The 25,701-nt window shown below is 41.0% G+C and overlaps 3 protein-coding genes across 3 annotated transcripts; 1 reads left to right on the top strand and 2 right to left on the bottom strand.

Moving 5' to 3' along the window:
* Positions 1 to 261: 261 nt before the first annotated feature.
* On the bottom strand, positions 262 to 4,569 carry dolpp1 (dolichyldiphosphatase 1). The gene is made up of 8 exons (XM_069169095.1): positions 4,485 to 4,569; positions 3,632 to 3,732; positions 3,450 to 3,534; positions 2,788 to 2,887; positions 2,468 to 2,566; positions 1,870 to 1,998; positions 1,628 to 1,717; positions 262 to 857 (listed from the first exon to the last, which is right to left on the bottom strand). Exons 1-8 carry the CDS (start codon positions 4,558 to 4,560, stop codon positions 821 to 823), a joined length of 717 nt encoding a protein of 238 aa, XP_069025196.1. The 5' UTR covers positions 4,561 to 4,569; the 3' UTR covers positions 262 to 820.
* Positions 4,570 to 6,136: 1,567 nt separating this feature from the next.
* On the bottom strand, positions 6,137 to 19,517 carry miga2 (mitoguardin 2). The gene is made up of 16 exons (XM_069169085.1): positions 19,444 to 19,517; positions 18,363 to 18,628; positions 17,464 to 17,674; positions 17,256 to 17,371; positions 17,019 to 17,139; positions 16,296 to 16,423; positions 15,471 to 15,588; positions 15,200 to 15,306; positions 14,962 to 15,074; positions 14,351 to 14,423; positions 13,135 to 13,221; positions 12,936 to 13,034; positions 11,483 to 11,617; positions 11,340 to 11,393; positions 11,132 to 11,248; positions 6,137 to 10,252 (listed from the first exon to the last, which is right to left on the bottom strand). Exons 2-16 carry the CDS (start codon positions 18,456 to 18,458, stop codon positions 10,052 to 10,054), a joined length of 1,776 nt encoding a protein of 591 aa, XP_069025186.1. The 5' UTR covers positions 18,459 to 18,628; positions 19,444 to 19,517; the 3' UTR covers positions 6,137 to 10,051.
* Positions 19,518 to 20,568: 1,051 nt separating this feature from the next.
* st6galnac4 (ST6 (alpha-N-acetyl-neuraminyl-2,3-beta-galactosyl-1,3)-N-acetylgalactosaminide alpha-2,6-sialyltransferase 4) lies at positions 20,569 to 25,212 on the top strand. Its single transcript, XM_069169071.1, has 5 exons — positions 20,569 to 20,907; positions 21,023 to 21,169; positions 21,893 to 22,302; positions 23,004 to 23,111; positions 23,208 to 25,212. The coding sequence occupies exons 1-5, from the start codon at positions 20,896 to 20,898 to the stop codon at positions 23,392 to 23,394; spliced, it is 864 nt and encodes a 287-aa protein (XP_069025172.1). The 5' UTR covers positions 20,569 to 20,895; the 3' UTR covers positions 23,395 to 25,212.
* Positions 25,213 to 25,701: the final 489 nt, after the last annotated feature.

Here is a 25,701-nt window from a genome sequence, read left to right as displayed (position 1 = left end):
GTATATTATTAGGACTGGCAGTCAGACACAAAGCAAAGGCTGAGGAGAGAAAAGAGGGGGAGGAGCTTAACATTAAACTAGTGTTAGTCTTATTTTTTTTTTAAACTTATAAATTTCACAAAGTGCAAATTTGTACTTATATTACATTAGAACCAATTTTAGAAATTGTTCAGTATCTACTATATAAATGAAAAATGGTTAATTCCATTTACGCTCAACAAAGCCATAACCAACCCCCCCCCCCCTTCCCCACCCACTCCCATCAGCTAGCCACCCTAATATCTTAAAAAAAAAAAAGAAAGATTTTTTTTTTTTTTTTTTTTTTTTTTTTAAAGAAATCACTTAATACATGCTGCAATGACACCCACCAATTGGTTTGAAACTTGACCAAAGCCTCCATTTTGGCCCCTTGAATCTCTTGCAGTACACTGTTACTGTCAGCGTGCGTTTATAGGTAAAATATATATATATTAATCTATCATTAAATAGTATGCCTCTTGCACAGTCTTGCATGCACTGAAGAGCATTTTGGGCAAGCTGTACAAGGAGGAGAGGCGTGTGGACGGACTTGCTCAGGCTGTAGGCTCCGGGCCAGGTCCAGGCACTCTTTCGCCACCTGTAAACGTGTTATTTTTTTGTTTTTTTTTTGCCCTTTATTCCTTGCAACCACGTCAGTCCAAAAGATGGTTCTCCAGTGTGTTTTTTTTTTTTTTTTGTCAAGTGAGCATTTGTGTGTGCGTGTACACGAGAATGTGCGTGTGTGTGTGTGTGTGTGTGTGTGTGTGGTTTGAAACCCAGTTTCACAAAAGAACTTTGTCGATCACTGAAGTTTTGTTCCAAGCTTTCGTTGTCTGTTCCTAGAAGAAGAAGAAAAAAAAAGAAAAAAGAGAAGTGCGTCACATAACAAGTAAAACATTCACGAAGGCCCGGTGCAGACCTGCCATTAACACGTGTCCATTGTGATCCCATCACAAGTAGTGAGTTCCACGTATGCACCAAAGACACAATGAGCTGAGATCTGATCCGCTCAGAGCCCCGCCCCCCCCTCACACAGTTCACTTATCCACTGCGGCGCAGGGCTCGACCCACTCAACCCCACAAAAATGATGAAGAAAAATCTGCGCCAGAAACAAAATGAGTTCGATCTGGATGATTCAGGTTGAGAAATACAAACTTGAGTTATTAGCTGAGCAAATAACTTTAGTTTTAGAGCTCAGTCACCTCTTTAATTGGCCATGATGAGGTTTTTAAGGGTTAAGTGGTGCAAAGAAAACAAAAAGAACGACTTCTAATAAAGCAGCGTGGGACTCGGGTTTGTGCCGGGTATACCGTGTCACACGATAGCAACGCGGTGAGGATTACCTCCGACCAATCAGTGGTCTGCAGTTTTGTTTACGGTCAGGTTTCAGAAATGATTCAGCTCGGTAAAGAGATACCAAAAAATTAAAAAAATACCAGATACTGTCAACAACTGATGGGAAACCAAAAAAGCCAAGTTGAGCCATACGATGTGGTGGAAAAGCAGCACAAGCCTCTAGAAGTGCCTACATCATCAGAATGTGAAAACTTTCTGCTTTGACCAGGCTTTAATATGATTGTGGATGACGTCACAGTGATCGCATCTTACCTTGCCTCTGATCTGGTCACTGTATACTCAAACCACAAGATGTTGGGGATCAGGCTTGTGTCTCGCACCAGAAAGTACTCTGATATTGGCCTATTGATAGTGAAAAGCAAAAAAAAAAAAAAAAAAGACAGATTAACAGGGAAACCATAATGGAGCAGTTTTATCCATGAATTCAGGCTAAGGATGAGTTGTTCTCCCCTGTGACACCGGAAGGAAGCAGACAAAATGAGAGAACTACTTACCATGCTGCTATTTTGGGGAATAATGGTGTCAGCACCTCTTGTGTGAAAAAGAACCAGACTATACCGATCATACTACCGGCCACACCGCCATAGAAGACCTGGCTCCAGGTGTGATACAACAGGTAGACCCTGAGATTGGGCAACAAAACAACAACATAAACAGTCAGTGGTCAAGAAAACAAATTGTGTTGAGTCGATTAAAAAAAAAAAAAAAAAAAATATATATATATATATATATATAAAAAAAAGGTACAATTATGGCTTCTTTTTTTTCCCCACCATGTGAGCAGGCTGGTTCAACAATATTCAAATGTTCTCATTCACCTCCTCTAACAACTGACCTCCACATGTTTTTAAAACATTTCACAAGGTTCAAAAACATCAGAAAAAAAAAAGAAGCACTTTCATATCTATAGAGGTTATGTATAAATAAAAACCTTTTTAAACGTTTTAATATGCCCTCTGAGCCTATGATATGAAACCAAAACCTCAAAAACACATGAATCAGAAAGCCTGCTCCTGAACGTTAAGGTTCTCGTCTTCTGTATTCACGTTAGGATCCGTCTGGAAAGGTTTGCCGTGCAGATGAAGCTCTTACCTGCTGTACGAGACTGATAAGGCCGTGCCCAACAGGATAATGGACAGTATGTGTCTCCACAGCAGGTCCACACATCGAGCATTGTTCGTTTGATGCATTCTGGGAAAAGAGAGAGAGAGAAAAAGAGATCAGTTAAGAGTTCACACCACAGCATCTACATCATGAATGAAAGAGCAAGAACCAAAAATATGCCCATAATCATGCAGTAATTATAATTCATAGCCTGGAAGAAACTAACAGAAAACTATTTGACTTTGTAGAATAGGCACCCCTCAATCTTCCCCAAACAGGAAGAAAAAAAAAAAAAAAAATGAGCTCACCTTAAATAAAGGAAAAGAAAGAAGTAAACAACAAAGAACCAGATGAGCTGGGAATGACTGGAGGGCATCCCATACTCTGTGTGCACAGTTGTGTGAGCCCCTGCAAGGAGACAACAAAACCAGATATAAACATCGCATTCACAACATGAAGTTCATCCGACATCATCTTAGAAATTTAGAAGCCATTTGGTTTACAAGCAAAGTACCTTATACATAAATATCTGTCCAAGGATGGGTGATGTCATCCATTTGCAGAAGCATTTTCAGGCCAGGAAAACATTTATTTATTTGTTTTCTAATTTCATGACCGTGGGAACCTTTTATCTGCATATTATATCTATAAATGACTTGGTGTGACTAGCGTATCCGTTTTAGATACAGCTTAAGCCTCAGTAACAGAAATACTATTCAAACCAGCACAAATGACCATGACACAAGTTGATAAAGCTCTTTTTGTTGCATTTTTTTTTTTTTTTTTAATTTGGTTTGCAGAACTCAGGAACACCAGCTGCTTATTATAACATCACGCAGTTAAATTAAGACAGCTGAAGTGGAGATGTTCTGTTTCTGAGTGGATACAGTGATATCGGAAGAAGATACTCTGGGTATCTTGGCGGTGTTTTGTCCAGCCCTGAGGAACAGCGGTTCGTTCCCTCACTCACCTGCGCAGGGGCGCGGCTCTCTGAGGATGTGCTTCAGCAGCCAGTTCACGCCTTCGTTCAGGATGAGCCCGCCGAAGAAGGAAATCTGTAAAAAAAAAAACAAGAAATGCCAACGTTAGGGTTCCTGCAAGACCAACAAAAAAAAACGGCTTCACGCCCAGCAGGTCCTGTGCAGGACTCACCGTGTGCAGCTCCCGTTTGAACACTACCAGTGTGACGAATCCCACAAGAACCGCTATGGGCAGGAGACTGATGTAAGCCAGCACTTGTCCCGTCAGATCGCCTAAAAAAAAAAATAATAATAATAATAATAATAATAAAAAACCCAAAGACACAGTCTTGAAGTGAAGACACACGTCACGTAGCCCTGGTGGGAGTGACACTTTGAGGCTCCCAGTGAACCCGGATGGGGGGGCTCCTGAGAGTACAGACAGGAAGCTGGTGTGGAGGAGTAGTTAAACAATCTTCAAACTTTAAAAAAAATACACATTATTTCATCTTTTTTTGGGGGGTCGGACACGTGGCTGCGATGTGGTTTATGGAAGTTGCACTAATCAGTATCAGGCCATGGGGCTAGCAACGTTAGCAACTGTCCTGGCTACAATGCTACACGGGGGGGAGGGGGGGGGGAGATAGGTCGTTACTTGCAAAACGGTCATAAATGCTCGAAATACTATAATTTAGTGAAATAAATCGTGTAGGCGCGTTCGTTAATTGACGAGAGAAAATATCAAATTCGATATTAAAAGACAGCTAACAGGCTAGTTAGCCTTCATTGTGGACATTCAGACAAACTGCGCATGCGGCGCCGTCTCACAATTTGGCAGTCCGGGTTTTACGTTCCCCGCTGCGCACCGAGCTTCAACGGCAGCTCACAATTTGGCAACAGCACACCAACGGCCGTGGCCGTCCAGTAAGCGACAAAAAAAAAAACAACACGCGCGGCTGGAAAAATGACCCCGCAGCTTTGGCGGGGTTAAAAAAAAAAAAAAAGCGGCTTCGACAGTTAAAACAAAAGACGCGGCGTGTACGTACCCTCCGGAAACTCTACGTGTGTCAGAGATATGGACCGCCATCGAGGTGGTGCCGAGCACTGCTCTTCCAACGCCATCTTACCCGGACACAAGCCGGGCGGTCTCAGTTGCGACGCCTCAGACGCGTGCGCAGCCAATGGGGAGCGGAGCTCGGCGTTTAAATGGGACCCGGCAGCGGAGGAGCCGACCAATCACAGCAGCCCTCTGCAGAGGAGACGCTCTGCCCATAGAGAAGAATTATTGAATGAACAAAGAACGCAAAAGTCCGGAGCTCCACATTAAAGCAGCAAACTGCATTCATTAAAAAATAAATAAATTAAAAAAAATGCGTTACGGCTTCTTCATGATAATTTTGTTTAATCATTATGCATTAGGCCTGGACATGGAAGTACTCACCTCCTGGGTCATCAATAAGTCCTGATTGACCATTTTATTAAATTGCTCTGTACCTCTTGGGGATCTGTCACTATCTCAACAAAACACATGTCAGTGATATTGTCATGCATAAATGACAAAAAGCTGCATATTGCCACATTTAAGAATCTGGGATTCAGATAGCCTAATTTTTGGTCATTTTATTTGCCAGAAAACAATGATCAAAAATAGTGATTCATCTTCTGGGATAAGATCAGTGGTGAAAAGTAACTAAGTATTTACTCATGTTTAAATACAGTTTTGAGGTAGTTTATACTTCCACATTTCAAAGGGAAATCTGTGCTCTCTACTCTACTAGATTTATTTGACAGCTTTAGTTACTTTTACAAGAGTAACAACAACCTTTTAAAATAGCCTACAGCTATCCAAGGGTTTTTGACTCCTGAAGTCTTACAAAAAAAACAGTGTATAGTCTGAGTCACATTTAAGATGTCGGATGTCAAAACTTCTCACGTGGTTTTGCTTCATGAAATGTTCAAATGATCCAATAACTTACCAAAAAGTCCAAAACTGAAAACAGATTTGTGAATCAGAACTTTGCTCTCTCTTCTGTTTTCTTTCCCCTCAGATTTCTCTGCTGTCCTTGTGTGTAAAACTTTATAAGTGATTAGCTCCAGTAACAGGAACGTGCTCCTTACACCCTGATGCTTCAGTATTAACAATCTAACGACGTCATATATATCAGTCAGAGGGACCAAACGGGTACTGTTACTTAAATAGTTTTACTAAAAGGTGTCCATGTCATTTTGTCCACCCTACTCGGTAGGATCCAGCCCAATTTAACAGCACCACAAACTGAATCCTCCAAAATGACGATCACCAAGACGTTTCGAAAACACTTTCAACAAAAACTGAGCATTACAACCTTCCAGAAGATTCGAGCATTACCATTTCTGTTTTGCTTTGGTCCACTGACGCTCAGTTTATGTTTGATACAGTCTGTTAACTGTTAATCTGTTCCTTTTTTATTTTTAAAGCTGCAGCAGAACAAATGCTTCGAAACAAAGACTGTTTCTGCCACCTTCTGGACAATTTCACATTACCGACCAACAATTTAGCAACATTAGACGAGCGTAAAGCCCCTTTTTATCCATTTTACTCACTAAATACTCTCTTTCAGGACAAACTATGTTCTTTGCTTTTTGGTCATTTTCGTATTTTACAGTAACAATATGAAAGTGTGATTTTTACTGGAGCATGAAGTACAACAAGTTGTCATCAGTTGGGAAAAGGGATCAAAAACATGTTGATTTAATAAGAAAAAATAACATTTAATATGGAGGATTAAAATAAATTCACAGTTTGTGCTGGCATTGTGATTTAACAATAGAAAAGATAAAAGGCATGAATAGGACACTTGTCATGTACAACAGTGACTTTCAAGAAGAAAAATAAATCTTTCCACATTTTGGCCGTCTGCAATCCTTATTCAACTCTATAATGTACTGAATATACTCTAAGTAGGAGACTACATGCCTAAATTTGAAACTTTCTTAATGATTATAAATTCCTAAATATTTTCTTTAGCTTTTTTTCAAACTGGGATATTTTTTTTAAAACTTACAATAACTATGGGCTGAGTCTGCATCTACATGTTGCATGTTACACTGGTGCATATCAGAGAATCTCCACGGTTAACATGCAAAGGCAGTTCATCTGCTCGGAGAACACAGAGAAAGTAGAACAATCTGTGAACACAGGACTAAAAACATTATTTCCATGACTGCATTTACCTGCATGATACAAACTACAGAGATAAAAACAGGGCAGGGACACGTTTTTAAAAAGCAGATCATCAGGGATCGGACAACACGCAGGTAAAAATGGAGAATGTGAACAATTTAAAGACGGACACTTAAAACAAAACCTTATGATAGCATCCAGAATAAACCGTTTCCCTAATATAGTTTTCTGGGAAAGATAATTGATCTACTGTACAGTGTTTATGTTCTATATTATCAATAATATGTTAGTTCTGTGATGTAGCAAATAATCAAACAGCTTGTACAGCTTCACTCACAAAAAGAAATGGGTCATTGGACATTTCTGCATCGTCTTTCTGCTAAAGTGCAAAATGCTTAAAAACACAAAGCTGCTCATCTGTTGACAAACGAGGAACCAAACCATTTCTTGTAAAAGCTCCATTTACAGTTGTGGAACATAAAACAAATGATCCAACGATACTGACTCCTCACACGGCCCGTGCAGTTTAAAGAGCCCCCAAACAAATTTGAGAGCAGGATTTGGATTATCAATGCCACAAAAAAACACACATTTACATTAAGGAGAAGGACAAAGAGCAGACTTCTGCTAATCGGTGTAATAAACTAAACACAAAATGATTGGACAAATTTATCCCACAAAAGCATAAACACTCTTCTTCCTTTAATAATAAATAATCTTACAGTCTGCTTACCACAAATCTGACTTTACAGTAGTGGTGTTATCCGCGCTAACTTGGCATCTTAGAGCCCCTTCAGCGTCTCTGCGCTCCAACAAGTTAACAGCACGGAGGAAACGGACAGAACTGGAAGGTTGTGATCAGTTGTGGGTAGATTGCAGTCCAACTGTTCATATGCCCTGTTCTTCAATACAGATGTCCATTAGATCAGACAGATTCTTGCTAAGACTACTAGATGGCACTGTTTCATTTGAGGTGTGCTGGGAGAAGATTGAAGGAGGAGCTTGTTTTTAATACAGTAGTGATGGAAAATTTCTCGGCAGTTTTAACACTGACACCAACATTTTTTGTTCTTGTTTTTTTGTACAACCTTATCCTGGGCCTCTTTCCACTGAAGACATTTTTGACTCGTCACCCGTTTAAAAAGCACAGGTTTGAACAAAGACCTGAATGATGACATCACTCCATTGTGTGTCCCCGTAAGCCACGTCAGTCGGTGCACAATATCTGGGCCCCGGCGCACACGAATGGAGTGCAGCAATCAGTGATGTTAAACAGTCCCACTGTGCTTTTCCTGCTCTGACAAGTTAAAGTAACTGGAAAGAGTCCGTTGTGCATGTTGGCTCATTTGTCGCAGCTTACGGGGACACGTAAACACAACAAAGCCACCAATAGGGTGGCAACACGCGTCAAAAATCGAAAGTCAGAAATGTCTGCTCTGTGATAAAGGCTCATTACGCATTTTATATTCATTTCCAGCCAGTGGGCTTTAAAGTTGGAAAAACAAACATCCTCAGGAGGCATTTCACATCAGAAACAGATTTCCATTTCATCTTCATACAAGTTATGTTTGGATAATTTTGCTTAAAACATTTCAGTCATTATTTTCATTTTTCATCAGTGAATTTAGTTTTAGCAAGTTGTACAATTCAAGCATCACACCCAGTTGAAAAACACATTAATTATGAAAATTTGAAAAAAAAAAAAAAATAATAAAGTACTGCAGTCCCCAATATTGATTTCAGGTTGCTTATTGTTCCCTGAGAGCACTCAAGTGAACTGAATGAAGTGTTACACTGTTCAAGATATTTGTTTTCTCACACCTTCCAAGTAATTGTATCCAGGCAGATGTTTTCACACCTGGTATTGTTATTTGTAGTGGGAGTTTCTTTGTGTCATGAAAACTGACAGCATGCATGTCCGAGGGGTGTTTGACTCAGACAAAGAAAAACTTTACAAAACGCAACCATTTCCTCAAGCAAAGTCCACTTTGACTGAGAGGACGACGGCTAATGTTCAAACTGTCGGTCAAAATCTGATTTATGTGTAACTGGAATCTGATCATAAGAAGCAAGTCTGAAGAAAAGTCTTTTTTACAAATTTGTATCAAAACACATCTGTTTGAAATATGATTCAAACGACACTTTTGCTAATTTGTTTGTCTGACTGCTCCGATCTGAGATTTGATTTGGTTTTTTTTTTAGTCTGTGACTTTTGATGCCGCCTGAAGTTCACATGAACAGAAAGCACGCTAGTTTGGAGCCAATCACAGCTGCTGTATCTGGACCACACTGTTCTCTGGACCGCGAGACCGGCCGGTTACATCATCAGCAACTCGGGGCATGAAAGCTTCCTTCATCTGACATTACATCTTTAAAACCTGCCCTGCAGCTTCCACGTTGCCATGTGGTAAACAAGACAACCCATTTCATTACCCTTCACTTTGATTTGTTTATGTCAACTACGACAACTTTCAGGCACAATGTCATTACTGTGGCAACCGATGTGGATAAAACTGAAAAATGCGGGTTGCTACTCGGATACAGACCGTGTCATTTGCCGTATATAATGCGGGTCATCAGTCAGCAAGATTGGACATGCACAAAAAAAAACAACAACAAAAAAAAAAATCAGCTTTGGACTGACAGTTTGAACAAAGTCTGAGGTCAAATACAACTTTGGGAAAACTCAACTTCTGTGTGTTCACGCCAAACACTGATTTTATATAATGCATTTAACACACTCTCTCAGATATGTCACGTTTTAGCCGGCTTGATTAAACCAAAGTGGAAAAAAAGATCTTGGAGATTAAAGAGGATTTAAGGACAAGTAAGGAGACAAACCCTTCCTGTCTTGCATCATGCAGCACCAGTCTTCAGTTGGCCAAAGTTCCCATGAACTACCATTAACAAATATCCTTGTTAATACAAAACATGGAGTAACACAACATTGACTTTCACACCGTTTCTTTTCACATAATGATGAAGACTGTGACATCCCATCTTGTTCACACTCCTCTGATGATCCATGTGAAGTAATCGTTGTCGAAGGTCCAGTTTTCACGTGTTGGGAGTCGGTCAGGTGTGTTTTTTTCAGAAGCATCCCCGTCACCCGACAAGGCAGCGACGAGTCCGCACACGTCTGTGATTACATGACTGCAGCCTGCGTTCTTGATACGCAACGGAGCAGCAACACAAGAGGAGCGGTGGAATCATGTCATCCAAACAGTCTCCCTCGTTGGGACCAGTGACACTGCAGACCTGGTGACAATATATCCTAATGAAAGCAGATGAATACATGAATTACGTTGGTTCTCAGTGTATCACAGCAGCATGACTCAGTTACATCTTAGAGTAGATTAAGCGTTGAGCTGCGACTCCTTTGTCGTTCCCAATGCTTTTTTTTTTGGCCCGTACAAGCCCAGAGAAGCCCTCAGCGGCACCCCGGTCGTCTCAATGGGTCCCGAGAGAGCCCTCTGCGTCTCCGGGCAGGGTCCCGTTGAGCTCCAGGAGGCTATTGATTCCCAGGTAACCCAATAAAATCTCACTCCGGCGGTGGGAAAGGTTCAGGATATCCTCGGCCAAGGAGTGGGAAGAGGTGAAGCGGACCTTGTCGTGGTCAAACATATCCTTAAGGTATTGAACGATTTGTTGCTGCAGGTGGAAGGAGAGAAAGGAATGACAGGAAGTGGTACATAGCACGGCCAGTCGAACATTAAAGGGGAACTAACTACTTAGCCTGTGAAAACTCTGAAGAATCTTGAAAACACATCAGGTTTAGTTTGGAGACTACGAATGTATAACAGAGGCTGTGTTACTTACAGAACAGAAAGACAGAAAGGCTAATGAAAGATGCTATTGAGTAGCACAATGGGATGTAGATTTGATTTTCACTACTCTATTTTTATTTCTCTTTCTGCAAGCCTCTCCACTTTGTGAAAATCCACAACTGTACTTTCGTAAAGTTATTAAAAACTGATTAAAGAAAAAAAATATTCCAAATGAAATTGCCAGAGGCTCCTATATCCGGACTTTTTGAATCTGATTTGAATCACGTCCCAAACATTGGATCCCACTGTTTGCATCTCATTAACTAACTTTATATATGTTATAAATTGGAAGCCCCAAGCCAACATTGAAATAAACCTGACTGCCATCTTTCTCCAGAACCACAGAAGAAATTAGATAACTTATTTTACTGGGTGTATAAAACCGCAGTATAATGTTGTTTATCGAACCTGAAGTGGAAACTCTTCTGCCTGTATGAGTGATTACAAAACACTGTTGACGATGTGCTTACGTCAAAGGCTCTGCTGTAGGCACAGAGAGAATTATCTATTTGAACTCGTTTGGAAACAGCGTGAATGTAACAGACGTTCTTTGATATGTAAAAGTTATGTAGTAAAGCTTTAAGGCTGAGAGCTCCCCATGACAAGGAAACTGAACTTCATATATGAAACCTTTAAATTACAAACTAGTCACAGACCTGCGTTTTAAAATTGTGACAAACTTCTCAGCCCTCTGTGCTCTTACCTTGAAAATGGTGCACACTTCACTTAGGTGCTGCCGGGGGCCCAAAAACCCAAAAGCTAAAACTGGGCTCACGTGTTCTGATATGGCATAGAAGTGGGAGATAAACCCATCAGGAACCTCCGCGGGGCAGTAAGAGAACAAACCGTTAGAATCAAACACGTAAACTTTAAGAACAAAGCAACAACTTTTCAAAGTAGCTCAAACTCACCATGAGGAGACGCCTCTTTGCTTTCAGGACGGACCAGCAAGCCGTGGCCAGAGCCTACCAGAAAAACACAACTCTGTTATTCAAGAAATATCTACTTATTGGTGGCTTAAGAAATTTGTGTATGTGCGCATGTATAAATTAACCGTCTCTTTAAAGCTGTCAGAGAGCCAGCGGTTCCTCAACACAGCAACCACAGAGGAGGGAGGGCTCTCCAGGTCCTCGAACGCATCCATCAAGATGAAGTCCAACACGATGTCGAAAAAGTTCATGCACACAACCTGCAGAGATCCGGACACGAGGACACACACAGGACAGCGGTTACTCTTTATCGCTATGTATTTAGCTGCCGTAGCGTTGCTGTACTTCTGGACAAGGACACACAGAAGAGAAGAGTTCAGGGTCTTTGTACAAGAAATAACAAAATGTAATTTAAATCTTATTAAAAAAAGTATCTTTTTTTTTTTTTAACCACCATGGAGGCTTTTAAAAGTGCAATTCGTTTTTTTTTCTGTATCTATTGCATTCTCAAAACCACACGTGCGCAAAGGTCCCGCAGCTGGTTTCACGCGATCCCACTGATCAACAGTTGGTGGCGGTGATGAGCCGAGAAATGTGGCAATTCACAAATAAAAACTACAAACCTGAAGTCAATCAGACTTTCATGTTTCACTGCACAAACAAAGTCACGGAGTGATTATTGACTGGATTCACATTTACACGCTCGCTGTATACATACAGTATATAAAGTCACTCATACACATGGATTATCATATCTACACGTCGATGTGCCTAAACACAGTCACAAAGGTGTATTTCTTGTACTGCTACAAAAACAAATCTATTTAGTAAGTAAAAACCTGATGATTAATAAAACTAAATGGATTACAAACAAATAATCCCTCGCAGGTTTGTTCTTGTTGGTCACAGATTTAAGGATTTTGCCAACAAAGCCTCTTTGTTGTGTGAAAAAACTTTTCATTGCAAATCAGGCCCCTTTGGTTGCAAGTCAAAAACTTTCGCGACACTGACAGAGAAAATTGGTTTCCTTATCGCAGTGCAAGAACTGTACTTTTACGCCTGCTTTAAAAAGAAATGTTTAGCAATTTATCAATTTCATCATTTCTATCATGACTATTTCTTGGCAGATAAAACAGCCAAACAAACACCCTGAAAGTTTTCTGATGCTTGTTATTTGGCCTCCAATTGTGAACAATATGCCACTGATTACTACGACCAGATCATCAGTGAGCCAGCCAAATGCAGTATGACCCAAAAAACTATCTTTATAGTGAGCAGAGCCGACCCTGCGACAAGAACCTGACATACTGTGACTGAGCCTCCCTGTTCCCATGAATTAAACAGGGGATGAATACTGCATGGCGACAGATCTTATCTGAATAACCTGGTTAAGATCGACAATGTAAACACATTCACACACACACACACACACACACACACACACACACACACACACACACACACACACACACACGATCTAACTAATGTACCTAAATGTAATCATGTTACCAGGCACACGCTGAAGAAGCAGACGAAGACGTGACTTATTAGCATGACACGAATGACAGCGTTACTCACCCCTCTGCCCTCCAGCTCCAGCTTGGTGACGGGCCACGTTTCCTCCCTCTGGGTGTAAAGCAGCATGTCCTCATAGCTCTCCAGGAAGGCTTTGGGACTCTGGGTTAGAGCAAAAAAAAAAAGAAATAATCAGTTAAAGCTGTGTAAATAATGAACAGGGCAAGTTCATGTTTGAGGATTCAGATGAGTCGCGTCTCACCTTGTTTGCTTTTACCATCAACCCGACAATCATCTGCTTCCCGGTCTCCATGAAAAAAGTGCGGTGAGTTTCATCCAACAGCAGGATCTGAAAAAAAAAAAAAGGCATTATAGGTTTTATTTCTGCAGTAATTGTCACGTAGATTTTAGTTAATTTAGACAATATGCATCTGATTTCTTCACAGCGCTGATGTATTTTACAACGCCGCCTTCATGATGCTTTAAAACAACATTCAGCTCCCTTTAAGAGCTCCCTTCAGCTCCAGCTGTGCAACTGTCCACATGTGATGGAAATCAGAGGCTTAAATTTTGATTAAAAAAAAGAAGAAGAAGAAAAGCAGCAGAGACAAACACCCACAATATCATCCATTTTTCAGGTGTAAGGCACACGGTGAGTCACCCGCTCTGATTGCAGCTGCCGTCTTTTTTATCTGACCTTGTAGCTTTTGTGAGGATGAACAAGGAAACCCGACGCGCTGCCTGCGGGTGCTGCTCAAACTGCAGCTGCACAGAGGCAGAAGCAGAAGCTGGGTTTGCTGAAGTTTGAGGAAGGTTTTCTACAGGAGTCTCATTACATGTACAGGATGAGATCAGAGATGATGATTCGAGAAAGAGATACTGCATGTTTGTGCCTCAGATGACCTGATTATACCGGATTTTAACGCCTGGTTCTGAAATCCACTCTGACTGATAATGAGCCACATTTTTCACTTGCATCATCTCTCATCATGTATTCCTGCAATATTTTGCAACTGCAGTGTGTTATTAACTGCTTACAAACTGGAAGATTGGTAATCAGACATAACTGTTGCTTTTAAGTGACTATCATTAAGACAGCTTTCCTGCTCGAAGAGACATCAGCCAAAAGCTTTCTTTTTTTTCACCACTTTTTCACAGCTAACTTAAGAGTTTCACATGTGGGAAAAGTAACCTTACCCTTGCTAGTGTATAACCAAAATAACTGCCATTGCAAGCTACCTTTTGGAGCTTTTGACCAGTAGTACTGCTGCAGTGTGACGCTTTCAAGAGCACAGAGGTGTACATTTTCTTGGTTGTGTTACAATGCACCGTAGAAAGCAGGAGTCACCAGTATGAGAAGAAGAAAATCACTGTAAACAATTGAGATTTTAAACCATATAAAACGTCTTTATAACTGAAGGAGGTTATCAGAATGACTGCTAACAATCTAATAATGAGAACAGTGAGCTGAAACCGACCTGGAATGCTTGTCTCACACAGTGAAGCTTAGCGAGGAAGTCTTGGTCACTGTAACATTCAAGTAATTCAGTCCTGGAAAAAAAAAGAGAGAGAAGTGTGTTAAACTCAACAGAGCCTCAGTCTTTTCTTCTGCTGAACATTTGAGTTAAAATCAAAACACCAGGGATGAAAAAAAATAATTAAAACTTAAAATTCAAGACAATAAACATTACTCCAAATTAAAAGCCAGACTGATCAGATAAATCTTTTGTTTCATTTTTTTTTTTTTTTTAAATACAGAGAAATTTTGCCATTTATATTTCCAGAGGCAGTCTATGGGCATAAAAAGAGAAGACACTCTCACAGGAACTTTTGTGGACCAGAAGAGGAACATTTAAAAGAACAGCGGCGGAAGACCTCAGTGATCCAGCAGGAACATAAAATGAAAGAAGATAATTAATGTAGGAGGGTTAAGGTCATTTAAAGCTTCATAAACAAATAAAATAACTATAAAATCAGTTTTAAAAGATACAGGTGGCCAGTGCAGCGTCTGGGATAATGTGGTCAATTATCTTGGCTCTAGTTAAGTAAGTGAAGTTACTTGAATAAAGACATGACACTTGACAGTTACCTCGGGGACCTGTAGGACACTTTGCCCTCCCGGACCAGAGACAAGGCCTCTTCATAAAGAGCTGCTGGCTTCAGTGGCTGGTAGACCTCCTCCACAGACATGGCATCAAACAGCTGCACATATAAAACACACCTCAGTGCACAGTTCACGTGTACTCGTGTGTGTGTGTGTGCGTGCGTGCGTGCATGCTTGAGTGCTTGATACAAATGACTTGAGAGAGCAGAGGAAAGGAACCGACCTCTGCAGCCGAGAAGAAGGAGTCGTCCGAGGTTACAGTAGTCGCGTCATCGTCTTGCAGTCTGTGGAAACTCTCCACTTGAGGCAAGATAAGAGTTCCTTCACTCTCTGCCAAAGGAACAAGACAAAGTAAGTCCCCATGCGAGATAAAAAAAATAAAATAAAAAAAAAGCGCACGTGTAGAACTGTATGTACAGATTAGAATCAACTTTTATTCTCCTTGATTGATAACCGTTTTTTTTAGGGTCTTCTTCATAAAACTCAAATCTCACCGAAGTCTGCCAGCACACTGTCTGTTGGGATGCTGCTGCCAAAATCCTCCTGGAGGTGGTACGCCCTGTGCAGCAGTGTCTCTAACTTCTCGGCAAACACTTTATTACCGGCTTCAACCTGCAACCGAAAGGAAAAGGTGAATTCAATATTATTTCATAAATAGCTCACATTCAGGATCAGTCTTAAACTATTCTATGTCACCTCGGAGCAAATCAACAACAGGTACAGTGAGTTAAACTCCAGCTACACCATTCAAAAATATTGTATTTCAGTGGTTCTAAACCGGTGGGTCGCAGGGCCATTATGGGTGGGATGCAGATAGTGTGTCCTAAAAAAAAATAAAAAAAAATAAAAATGAAGGGGGGGAGGGAAAGGGCAAACTTTTATTTTGAAGTCTACAGAATTTCTGCTGCTGTGATTTTATTTTGAAGGACAGTGGCGCAGCACACCTGCCGTAGCTGTTTGATGCCAGCGTTGTCACGACAGTTACAACCAAAACGTAAGTCATAACATCAGCAGTTAGCTCTCATTTTATCATTTGTAAAAGTTTGGGATTAGATAAATCTTATTTTTTTAATTTTTTTATTTAATTCAAGATAAATCTGACTTTTTGTTTCATATTTCAAACAGTTCAATTTAGATTTGTGAAATTTTATAAGCATACAGAGTTTAAACCTGTTTGACTTGTAGTTAAATTTAATGCTGACTTGTGGGTCATGAGAATAGACCATCAGAGAACCACTGCGGTACTTGATTTGGAAATAATCCAACCATGCACGAGAGTTTCAAGCCGTCTGTACTGGTAATGATGGTTTGATGGTTACCATGGGGAGGTCGCCGCACGCTGCCCCCTGCAGAGCGAGGCTGTTGTTGCTGGAGGTCGAGTGGGTGTGATGGCGGATGTTCAGCGCCTGTTCCCACTTTTGTAGCGCTTCCTCAAACAGCTCCATTCCTACAAGGAAAAGAGATATAAGACTGAAATAAACTGTCTCTTCGTGAGCTGGAGAATCAAAACTTTGAGGGTAAAAGTTGCAGCAAGTTTTACTTTATTAAAAACAACCTGAGGTAATAAAAGTTCCAGATGAGGATGATGGCTGATTCCACATTGTTCATGCAACATAATCCAATTGCCAAACTACAACACTCTGGGTCCAAAAGTCCAACAATTACACCATTATATCCTCAATTTCGGCAAACATTATTGACAGTCACTAAAAACTCAAGTTGATACTGCTTTTTTTATGCCGTTTTATGATGACGGATAGCATGATAATATCAACAGGATATGGGGAAAAGACATTCGGAAGATGCAAAGATCATACTAAATACCGAATATCATCCTCTTTACTAAGCCAATACAGCCAATATCCATTTGATTTTTTTTTTTTTTTTTTTTTTTTTAAACAGCTGTTAATTATCTGAACAGATAATTGTACTTTTCAACCCGTGGTTCATCTTGGATGATATGTCTCATACAATATCAGAATTTCACACACAGCTTGTATACTACATGTTTTATAAAACCACACGTCATGGTAAATACCAACCCAATAAATAGAGATTCTCTGCATTAGCATCCTCCATTGCCCCTAACTCCTCCACCACAGGCTCTGCCTCCCACGGCATGGATGGATTGGCAGACTGATTCGGGGAGCTTGGGACTCGCATCTATGCCAGACAACAACAAAAAAACACGTCAAAGACAGAACAGGAAAAAGAAAAACTGACGGGACAAGACGAGCAAAAGTGACAAAAACTTGAAAAACTATGAGTCTGAAACTAACAGATGCCAGGCTGTGTGAGGAACTGGAGTGTTTACTGGGAGCCAGGGAGGAAATCCCGCTCATGGTGTCATTGCTCCGTGTGCTGGGACTCATCATCTGTCGACCAGTAAACTGACCTGTCCAATAAAACCACAAACAGAAAAAGATATCTGAGCAGATGCTGGAAGACGCGACATACCACAAAAACAAAGCTATGATTTCAGCACACCTCTCTTTAATGACGAGGGTCTTCCCGTCTTTATCAGCGCCTCCGGTATCCCCACCGTCTTCTGGCCCTCCTTCCCTTGTGTCACCTGCTTCCGTTTTCTTCCTCGCCTTTTCAGCTGATGAGCAGTGAGAGCCAGAGCCACGCTGCCCAGAGCCGTGGCGAACAGTACCTTCTTCAGGTTGGGGGTGAGTTTGAGCTGGGAAAATATGGACTGAGAGCAGGAGAGGAAGGGAGGATACAACCAAACATTAGCTGTCATTAGAAGTACATTTACATATAAATTTTTTTAACTTTTCAGAAGACAGTGATAAGTGATTAATTCAAAGGAAATACTTTGTATTTTTTTTCAAGTGGGGTAGCATGAAGTACATATAATTATTCCTGCAGAGCCCAGTTTGAAGAAACAGGCACATGTATTTTAGCCACCTAAAATAAAACATCAATATTTATATAACTGACATATATTTAGCTTATTTTCATCCCTTTACCTTCCAGTCTAACAGCCCTTTCTAACAGGGGAACTGAAGCATTTATATGGTTCACTTCAAAGCCGCCAGACTCGTTTAAAAAAACACAAAAAAAACAGTGATTTTACCACACAGAATAGTGGCCTCAAATGTTCAGTTTGTTTGTGTTATTGTGGGAATTTGGCAGCGTTTTAACACATCAGTTCACATCCAAACTAACACCACAGTCACACCATGTGACTAAGGTGGCTGAAATACGTGTTGTTGCTGACCCCATTCATAGCATCACACTGCTTAAATTCCATGCCTGCTTTTCCAACTGGGGGACGTGCAACATCCATTGCAGGCAATGCACCGACTACCGATGAGTATCTCGTGCAAACCCCACTTCAAACAATCCAACTATGCGCGCGAGTGTACAAAGCGGTTTACCTGCCCGAACGTGGAATAGAGAAAGACTGGTATCTCTGCGACAGTCATGGCCAAAGCCTGGGCTAGGGACATCCCTTCTGCTCGTTTGACTGACATCTCAGAAACAAAAAAAAAGCCCTCAGGCCACCCGGGGCTCCTTTACATTCACCCACGGTGAAACGACCTCTCTGCGCTGCAATCAGCCAGCTCAGGGCTCGGTGATGAACCATCCGTAGTCTTCCGCTCCTGGACTTCACACCGGTCCGGCGGCCGACTGTAGTTTTAACCTGCGGTGGATAAAAACACAAGATTTGGAAATGACCTTAAGTGTGTGGCAGCCTTCTCTGGTAAGGACGCACAATGATCACCACAGAGTTGTTTGCTCCCACTCAGCTTCGAGAAAGAATGAACTTGTGTAAGTTCACGGCCTAAACCTGGAGAAATCAAGCTGGCATTAACTGTTAAGCAGCAGAGCAACTTGACATCCTGCCAGCTACTTACCTGCAGCAGCTCTCCTGTCTGGTGTGCAGACAGCCTGCCTGCCCCACAGCTGCTCTACATGTCAAGACAGCAGGTGGGAGGTGTGTGTGTGTGTGTGGGGGGGGGGGGGGGGGGGGGGTATGGGGCCTCGGCGTAACAAAACTCTGCAGACTTTTTTTCCCCTCTCTCTGAAGCAAAGCTGTCAAATTCAACTTCGACTCTGGTGTCAACAAAACACATGTTCCAGTTAGACAGGGACAAAGTATTGATGATGAAGGGACTGCTCGTTCAAAAAGAGACTCGGCTATAAGGCGAGGGAGGGAGAAGGCGAGGCTGTGAGCCCCGTTCAAGAAGCCGAGGCCGGGAATCCACCCTGAAACCATTTTTCAACTTTTAGGTAAAAATCCATAACAAGTCTGAGCTCTTTATCTTTTAGGCCGAAATCAGCACTAGCACGCAATGCTAACGTCGGCTAGCTCCTCCGGCTAGCCTAGCTCAGCCTGACCTGTCGTTTCAACATCACGGCGTCACATGTTTACAAGTGACACCGTCTTCAAGCTCTTGTGTCACAGCTCATCCCGCAAGCACCAGCTAATAACATAATCCCTCTTCAGCTACGTACCGTGAGAGTCCGAGGGGTCCGGGAAGGACATTCTCGTGTCACAGTCAGTGAAAGCCGCACAGCAGATTCTTTTTTTTTTTTAATCTCTCGCACCTATAGCGTGTAGGAATACTGAAACAACCTCCCAGCCAATCAGGAGAGGAGTACGGAGGGCTTCTTTTTTTAATCGACCAATCAGAGGAAAGGTAGGAGGGGCGTGAGATTTTAGAATCCAATCAGATCGTAGATTTTTTTTTTTTCTAGATTATCGTCCCGCCCCTTTACCGAGAGACTTTCGGAAAGTTTCGGCGGTGCGTTTATTTGTAAAAACGTAATTAAAACAGCAGGAAAGACACAGAAATTTGTCACAATGTCTGATCTTTTTTGAAGTGATTACGTGCCTAAGGCCCGAGCAATCAAAACAGGCTCTTTCAGGGGTACGTTTGTTTCTGCATAAAAAAAACAAAAAAAAACAACATTTTAGACATTATTTACCAAAAAAAACCCAGCTTTGTTAGATTGCCCGCCTTTGTTGTAGCAATGATACACACAGATACTCTCAAAAAAAAAGCCCGCTAACCATTTGAAATGATGTATTTATTGACAACGGCTTATTAATGAAGTTTTTCTACAGCTTCGTGTAATGGAATGGGGAAATTCCGAGTGTCGCCTGAATGCAGCATTAGCAGACCACAACAATCAGACGACTGTTTCCGGTTTGGGCATCTATATTTCAGACTAAAAGCGCGGTTACCCTCTTAGCGCCACATTATCAGGGGGTTATCGTTGTATAAATGAATTGCATCATCTCAGTTTTAAGTTAAATACTCTTGATTCAACTCTTCTTATGTAACCTACCACTTTAGAGCTTCCTTATACAACAGGTAGTCTTTAACTGCAGTTAATTTTAAATTGCTGCAGATCCATCAGAATGTAATGGCAGAGCATCTCAGTGTAAAGTTAAAATATTATTTAAGTGCATCGACATTTTGTAACATGTGCATGTAACATTTGTATACGTGTGCATTTGTCCTTGCAAATTCTGTAAAAAAACCAAACAAAAAAAAACAACAACCGGTGGTGCTTTTGTTTTGAAACAAACGTCCCGGAAGCCTGTTTTGCGTGGATGAACATTGTGCATTTCACAGGGCAGGTCCTACACTTTATGTAGACTGTATCAAAACTGTGGGTGGAATATCAGACACCTGAACGGATATCGAATGGTTTTTAATCCAAACATGATGCAGATTTAGACATGAATAATGGACTTGTGGTCTGCCAGGCGATGAAAACAGAAGTTACACGGAAAGGAGGAGCATCCTGGATTTGAGAGTTGACCAAGAGAAGCCCGCATCTTTTGACATGAAATCCCTTTGATAAGGACTCAACCATGGCCGGGTCATTAAGTTAACGGGCTGGGGAAAATGAGTGCCGTCAGGTCCTCCGGAGCAGGACTTTCCCAAAGGCCTTGATATGACAGCTCCGGTAAGAACGAGTTATTTTTGATGCAACATGTGTGCTCAGACATTTGTATGGATGTTCAACGTGTGCAACCCTTCGACTCTAACTCCGCTGTCCCACTTTCCTGCGGCTCATGCAGATGCTCCGCTGGCTTTGCCTGCTCAGCCTGAGCCTCCCTCTGTTGTTTTGGTTTGCACATGTGATCACACGGGATGGTCCGTCGCCTGCTGCGCGAAGCTTAGGGCTCAGGGGCTACACGAGGATCAGTCCGGGCAGGATGGACCAGGTGAGGGGGCCCCCAGGGGTCTCACAGATGCATCTTCCAGAGATTTGGCTCCAACTCAGCTCATTGATTCTTGGTGACGTGAAAACTTGGTTTAGATTCATACTCAACATGTCAAATTCCGCTTCTTTTTTTTTTTTTAAAGTTTGCCCTGTTTAACTGTGATTATTTACATTAACATTGGGTGAAGCGGTTTGTTGTGTATAAATATGACAAAGAAGGCTGAAACATGCAAAACATGTCAAACGAGGCCTGAGTTAAACTGATATAATTTGATATTTAAGTCAAATATATTCTGCTAGTGTTTTTGAATTATGATAATGATTTAAAAAAAAACAGGTTACATAGTCACAAGCCCATTCTATACAGAAATCCCACAATATTGCCCAACAGGAGAGGTGTCATTTTACCTACTTTTCTTTTTTACACTGAACCAAACTAAGCTGGCATAACGCTCCACCTCCCCTCAGTGATTTTACATAGCAGGCCAGCTTTCTGGAATCAGAGACTCAACCATGGGGCATGACATGTGCCACAAGATCAGCAATACAGATAATAATAGCGCAACATTTCCATCTTGAGCAGGCTGAGTTAAAGGGGCCATACATTCGTAGATATATAATGCTGGGCAGCATAAAAAACAAGTTATAAACAATGCAATTAATGTTTTTACGTACAAAACCCCCAAACTAACACTGTCTTATCTTGCCTGTTTTTCCTCAACAGTTCCTGAACATGCACTGCAACCAGTGTGCCTTGATCTCCAGCTCCGGTCAGATGCTCGGAGCTGCAGCCGGAGAGGAGATCGACAAAATCGGATGCGTGATCCGGATGAATAATGCGCCCACATCAGGGTTTGAGAAGGACGTTGGGAGCCGCACCAACGTTCGGGTCGTGTCTCACACAAGTGTTCCCCTGTTGGTGAAAAACGAGCAGTATTATTTCCAGCAGTCGGCAAACACCACGTACGTGTTCTGGGGCCCCGAAAGGAACATGAGGCAAGACGGGAAAGGACACATCTTCAATGTCCTCCTGAAAATGGCGAGGAAGTATCCGAACGTCAGAATATACACCGTGACCAGAGACATGGTTCAGTACTGCGACGGCGTGTTTCAGAATGAAACTGGAAAAAACAGGTACAGTGTGGGTTTAACATCCTCACAGTATTATTTAAAAAGCATGAACTGATGTTTTCTTTGTACGTAAAGGAATGAGTTAAGCAGAACAGTAAACAAACAGAGGACAATAAATTACAACTACTAAACCTCGAGTAAACACATAAATAAACCTCCACTACATTCTTCCAAACCTGTTTACACGATGCTGATTAAGCCCGTCTCTGCCAGGTAAACTTCTCTGTATTTCACAGTATTCAGAGTTTTTAAATCTGATGTCTGGTGAGACAATCCCGCCGGCCGGATGAGTGCGTACTGGGCATGCTCCATGGACAGAGCATGTGCGCTACAGACTTCCACTAACCGAACTGTCTAACTTTCGGTTTAGCCCTACGCTACCTTGATTGGGGATAAACTAAATCAATTGTATGGCACTTCTAAACTTTCCAAAAATTATTGTACCAAATGGATCGAATTCTGACAGTGAAATTAATCATTTACCTATAACCGTAGCGATGGAGGCTCCATTACAGTAAAGTGATGTCATTTTCTGAACTTACTAGACTGTAGCTGTTCTATTGTTTGCTTTTACCCACTTAGTCATTATATTCACATTGCTGATTTTGGATCAAAACTCCCATCATGATGTAAATATTTTGTGAAAGCACCAACAGTCATCCCGACAATATAGTCTGAAATTGAATGTTTGGTGTCTCACTCAGGATGAAAACGGGGGCGTTTCTCAGCACCGGATTCTTCACAATGATTCTGGCGATGGACATGTGCGACAGCATCAATGTTTACGGAATGATTGACGGTAACTACTGCAGGTGAGACCTTTATGAACTACACTCAAGCTACATCTTTTTTTTTTTTTTTGTATTAAGTACCATAAATAACCTCTGGATCTTTCCTCCTCCTGACAGTCGAGTCAATCACAGTGTGGTACCTTACCATTACTACGAGCAAAACCGAGTCAGCGAGTGCAGGATGTACAAGGTCCACGAACACACGCAACGCGGCGGCCATCGCTTCATCACCGAGAAGGCCATTTATGCCAAATGGGCGACGCGCCACAAGATGGAGTTCAAACACCCGCCTTGGAGCCTCTGAAGAGTTTAATCCTAAAACTAAGATGTTCCCTCACAGCACAGTGAGGGGATATTTATTATTTTTCTGGTTTTTAGTCTTATTTGTTAAAAATAGTCGTGTTTCTGGAGCAGGTACTTTAACGATTACTGTTGGACTTTTCTTTCTTTTTTTTCTTTTTTTTACCAACTGAGCAATTTATTAAGTAGAAACAGCCACATTTGGTACTTTTCTCATTATATAATCCAAAACAACAGAAACATTATATTTCTGGCAACAACTGTGACAATGTATCACCTTCAGTATTACTGAATATTTCCTTTATATATATTGCCATTAATATGAATACTGCTAAAGCATATTAAGACAAAACTTGGCACTAAAACCAGTTGATACCAAAGCTTACAATTTAAAATTTCTTTATACCTGTGCCTTGACTTTCAGTCTTATTCTGCACAATGTTGTACTCATGCTGCAGTCCGGCCTGTGAAATTTAAAGCTGCTACCTGCACCGTTACCCCACGAGACAGGCAGTGTAATATTTAGGGCTGCAGTTAAAAATTATGTTCATGATTGGTCAAATTTATTGATTACAAATGGTCAGAAAATCAAATGTTAAGCAATTTGTAATCTTAACAGTTTAAGAAAAACATCAAGAACCAGAGCTTTTGACATTCTTGCGTAAAAAAAAAGACTTAAAACAGTTCATCAATCATCAAAAAAATAGCTGGGGAATTTTCTATTGGTGTAATCAACGAATAGTTTCAGCTGTAGTGGTCAGTATTTTGCCTCAAAACATGACAATCCTCTCAGTGAACCGTCAAGTTCAGAGCTCAAGTAAAAACTAGCGTCCAAGGTCACAAAGAAAAACATTTCTAAATGTTGTTTTGTACGTTTAATATTATGCTGATAACCTGCCATGATTGCAACCAGTTACAGTGTTAAAATGTGTGAAATTTCATGTAAACAGTACTGTATTCAGATGTTACCATAGTGGGCTGAGTGCCATTAAACTCGGTGATCGGGCAGTTGTGGCATCAGTGGTTTAACATGGAGCCACACACTCTTTTTCACATACATGACACAGTATGTGCAGTATGTGTGATAAAGTGGGAACCACCCACAGAGCAAACAGTATTGAAATGTAACTGCAGTGGTCCCACGCTTATATTTCCACTGAATAACGGCCAAAGACACAAACATTACATGGAATTTGAATGGTAAAAGAATACCAGCAGATCTGCGTGGTTAGTGTATTTAATATTATGTACTGCTGCTGAGGGAAATGGACACCCACCAGATTTCCTGGAAGGCTGATGCAAACCGTGCACCTACACTGGTGGCTGCGAGGCCGCCGTGAGTCATCCGAAGCTTTTCATGATTTAATTCTGCACACAATTGCAGCCAAAAGCTAAAAAAAAAAAAATGGAGGCGCCTCAGTGTCTTGTTTTAACTTTAAAAGTAATTGGCTCAACACCATGAACATAAACATGACTTATTTGTCCTCGAGACCTCCACTTTAACATTGGTTACCCGTTATATGATGCTTCTTGTTTACGATTAAAAATATAGCGCTGCCTTTGAGTTGCATAATGCTTATTTTGTGACTAATCCCAAAGACTGTAACAGTATTTGCACTACTGAGCAAGTTTATTACTAAAGTGCACATTTTAAAATGTAAATAGTTTGCATTAAATTGTATTATCAATCATGTTTTAGTAACCACAAGTAGCTTACTTGTGTGGTAAGCACTGTAAGGTAAAAACTTGAATGTAAACCTGAATGCAGGTCACATCTGTTGAGAGACAAGCGTCATCATGAATAAATCTGCTGTCAGATGAATCCTGCTTGTGTGTGTTTGGTCTTTGTGTCCATCCCTCTGAAATCACCTGCACATGTGACTTTAGTTAAAGGCTCTACACAGTAACTACTTGATTAAACATCTTCTGGAGCCGGGTAAATGTGTGTAAACTCTACGTGATTGACTCACTTTCTGTTAGCGTTTGTTGTACATGTAAAAGTGGGAAGAAATTTGGCTTTTTTTCAGTCAAAAACTGAGCAAGAAGGCTATCAACCAAAAAGATCTCATTTGTACAGCTTTTTGAAAAAAAATTGTATTTTAAGTTTTAAGGGCATTTTCGCTTACTACAGATTACTTTTGATTTTTAGATTAATTCTAATTCCTATTTTTTTTTAAATACATCAGTTATTTTCAGATACATTTTTTTGTTGTTGTTGATTTAGCTATTAATAATGATGCAATTAAGACATTTGAATACGCTTTGAAAGGGATGTTTTACTGTAACTATCTGTTTTCAGTTTTTAGACTTT

This window comes from Embiotoca jacksoni, unplaced genomic scaffold (assembly GCF_022577435.1).
Source record: "Embiotoca jacksoni isolate LCO1_2020_lvr unplaced genomic scaffold, fEmbJac1.0.p SCAF_10, whole genome shotgun sequence".
In the NCBI taxonomy this organism is placed as follows: Eukaryota; Metazoa; Chordata; class Actinopteri; family Embiotocidae; genus Embiotoca; species Embiotoca jacksoni.
This window is presented reverse-complemented; position numbering and strand designations above follow the sequence as displayed.